This window comes from Anopheles cruzii, unplaced genomic scaffold (genome assembly GCF_943734635.1).
Source record: "Anopheles cruzii unplaced genomic scaffold, idAnoCruzAS_RS32_06 scaffold02619_ctg1, whole genome shotgun sequence".
NCBI lineage: Eukaryota > Metazoa > Arthropoda > Insecta > Diptera > Culicidae > Anopheles > Anopheles cruzii.
In genome coordinates, this window is record NW_026456204.1 from 1 (window position 1) to 2,989 (window position 2,989).

At 45.3% G+C, this 2,989-nt stretch overlaps 1 protein-coding gene across 1 annotated transcript; it reads left to right on the forward strand.

The window, feature by feature from the left end:
- Positions 1-167: 167 nt before the first annotated feature.
- Positions 168-1,816, forward strand: LOC128276830 (ankyrin repeat and LEM domain-containing protein 2-like; the record flags this gene model as incomplete). The annotated part of the gene is made up of 1 exon (XM_053015288.1): positions 168-1,816. A coding segment is annotated over one exon (1,649 nt), but the record flags the coding sequence as incomplete, so codon positions are not given.
- Between the last annotated feature and the right edge of the window lie 1,173 nt (positions 1,817-2,989).

The window sequence follows — 2,989 nt, forward strand, 5'->3', positions numbered from 1 at the left end:
CGGCGGTACAAGAATGCGCGGTTAAAACGATTCGATTCGTACGAGAAGGCGTGCGATTTTTATTATAATGGACCATCGAACGAAGTTATCGAACGTAAGACTCCTAGCGTTTCACTGCGATTGTATCAATGACTGCGGTTAATATTTGTATGCTTCGTTTGCTTTAGCCACTACACGTACCGTTCCACTAGAACCGGAACCAGTTTTACAGTTCGTCAAGCCCTCCAGCCAGCAATTGATGGCATTTCGAAAGCTCATCGAAGAAAACGACGTGGGCAAGGTGCGGGAAATAATCGAGACCAATCCGCGCTATTTGATCAACAAGGTTAACAGGCCGACAATTCTCAAGGAAGGGCCTCGGTACAATGCGCTGCATATTGTGGCCATCGAAGGGCGCGAACAGATATGCAACTTAATTTTGCAAACAGTGAGCAAACCGGCGTACATGGCACTGCTGCACGGTGAGCCATCTCCCGCGGACGCTGAAGCGACTGCCATGCTGCTGGACATGTACCTAAACACGCCGGACAAAAGCAGCAACGAGACGCCCTTGCACTTTGCCGCCAAGTACGGTTCGGTCGGCGTAGTAATGGAATTAATGGCCTATGCAGAATGCAAGCTACAGCGCAACCCACAAGGAATGCTACCTGGTGATATGATCTGCAGCCGTGCAAAGGCAGTCAATAATACACCCGAGATTCGCCAAGCCATCCGCGAACTGTTGGAGGTTGGGTTCTATGTTCCAGTTCTGCGCAGTGACGGCGACTCCGTTCCACCAATCGTAGGCGAACCTTTTACCATTGCCAATCCATCGAAACTCGAGCCTGAGGACGTGACGAATTCACGGCGTACCATCAAAGCATACGCCGGTCCAATGAGCCGCGATGACGCTATTTCGTTTTTCAAACGCTGGAGCGCACCTCCCAGGTTGATAGCGCAGTGTGAGCCAAAAAAGGAGAGTCCCTGGTCATCGACTATTTTGCACCGCAAGAGTAAGAAGCTTGGGAAGTCAGCACTAAACATCGGTGCACATGAACGAAACGTTGACTTGCTGGCTGAACAATTCGAAAGGCTTTCAATTGAAGAGGCTCCAGAGACGAGTGATGAAAGTAGCTACTTCAACGTGAGTTTCATGTGCGACGAAACCAAAGAGGAGTACGAATTGTCGAATGTACACGAGTCGCCATTGTGCCGGGAGCGTACTATAAGGCTGGATGACATTGCGAAGGGGTTGGAGACGATTGGCCGTGCGCTCGCGTTGCAACGCAACGTTGGATGGCAAGAGCACTGGGAATTTCTTGGCGCGTTCTGCAATCTGGCGAGTGCTGAGGGTCTACAAACACTCGATGCGTATCTGGCTGAACGTTCCTCCGAGCAGAGAAAGAAGTCAGAAAAATCCTCGAAGCAAGTAAACACAACGATCAATACGGAGGCAAAAACGGACTTAGAAGCAGACAAAGCGTCGACGATCACGAAGGACGAGCGAAGCAATGTGTCCAACTGGTACCTTAGGCCGTTGAAATCGTTGCAAGTGTTAGCGATAACAGTTTCGAAATATTTCACCGCTCCATCGCAAGAATGTGTGGAGGACGAAGAGGACGAGTACTACAGCTGCACCGATTCCGATGACGACAGCGTCAACGACTCTATCCTTGCGCGGCAGGATGCATTTATAAATTCAGGATCAACACCAGGCAACGATGACTACAATGTTTGGAAAGCTCTGCAACACGAAAATATTGACGAACTACGTCATCCGCACGTTTTCCAGTGGCAGAAAGCCATGTCAAGCTTCACGGTTCGCAATGAAAAATAAGACAATAACAATTCATAAATATATGTAATTTATTTCTTGATAGGTTTAATCATCTGTAAACTTCTGGAATCTCTTGTAATAAATCAATTGTAGATCATTCGCACACCATTTGGAATCGTCTTTCCTCGATCCGTCTTTTATTCACAACACCGTTCGGAAAAGTACAATGCATAAATGGAACAGGATAAAGTTGAAACGGTTTGTGCAGCGGGTTAGATTAGTACTTTGCAAAATTCCTTACCTTCCACTCAGTTTAGCTATGTTTCCATGTTCAATAAGAAAAACACAACTTTTTTATGGTTTGAAATACACTTTATTATTTTGTATAGTCTCCCTGGACATCAATGAACATCAATCAACAAGTGTCGACGCTTAATTGAGTTCTCCTTAAGTAAGCAAAACATAGGTTGCCCATTGCTTTATATTTAACACTAAATATAGCATCGTTTTCAATAGGGTGAGAGTGAGCCATATGTGATGCACTTTTTTATTTGGTTATTAAAAAGCCGTTTGGGCATAATATTTTTCGATGGTTGACCTTTAATTTGAAATGTGCATTCAAGACATTTTATAGACATTTTGTGTAGTTACAAAGCAGACTAATTTTATTTTTGTAAGAAGAATAGCAACCCACGTTCTTCCGTGTGCAGTCGTGTCTGCGTGGTAGCGGGTGCGTGGAGCGTCGTTATCGTGTATCGATGATAACTCATGTATGGCTCAACATTGTGCCAGTCAAAATGACTGGTGTGTTATCTAGTGTTAAATTAAAATGGACAATGGCGAATAGATAATCGGTCGGCCTTGTGATAGGCCCCGCCTCTACCACGCGATCATCGTCGATCGAGTGATCAAGTGATTAATTATACTCCCCACCTACGCCTACGCTGTGTTTAACCATGACGCAAACTGTGGGGAACAAACGCTTCGTATAATTGCGATCGGACCAACACAGTCAAGTGCGGAACGAGCGAATCGACGTACAAAAAAAGAATGAGACTCCCAACAGACCGAATAGGAGAAACCGATCAAACAAACGGACGCTCGCGGCGAGACTAGCACGAAAATGAAGGAAATAACCCGTGGAAAATGTACTCGCGATCCATAAGCTCTGTTACAAGCCTGTACAACAAACGGCAAATAAACGATTTTTTAAATTAAACTTGGAATTTTTTT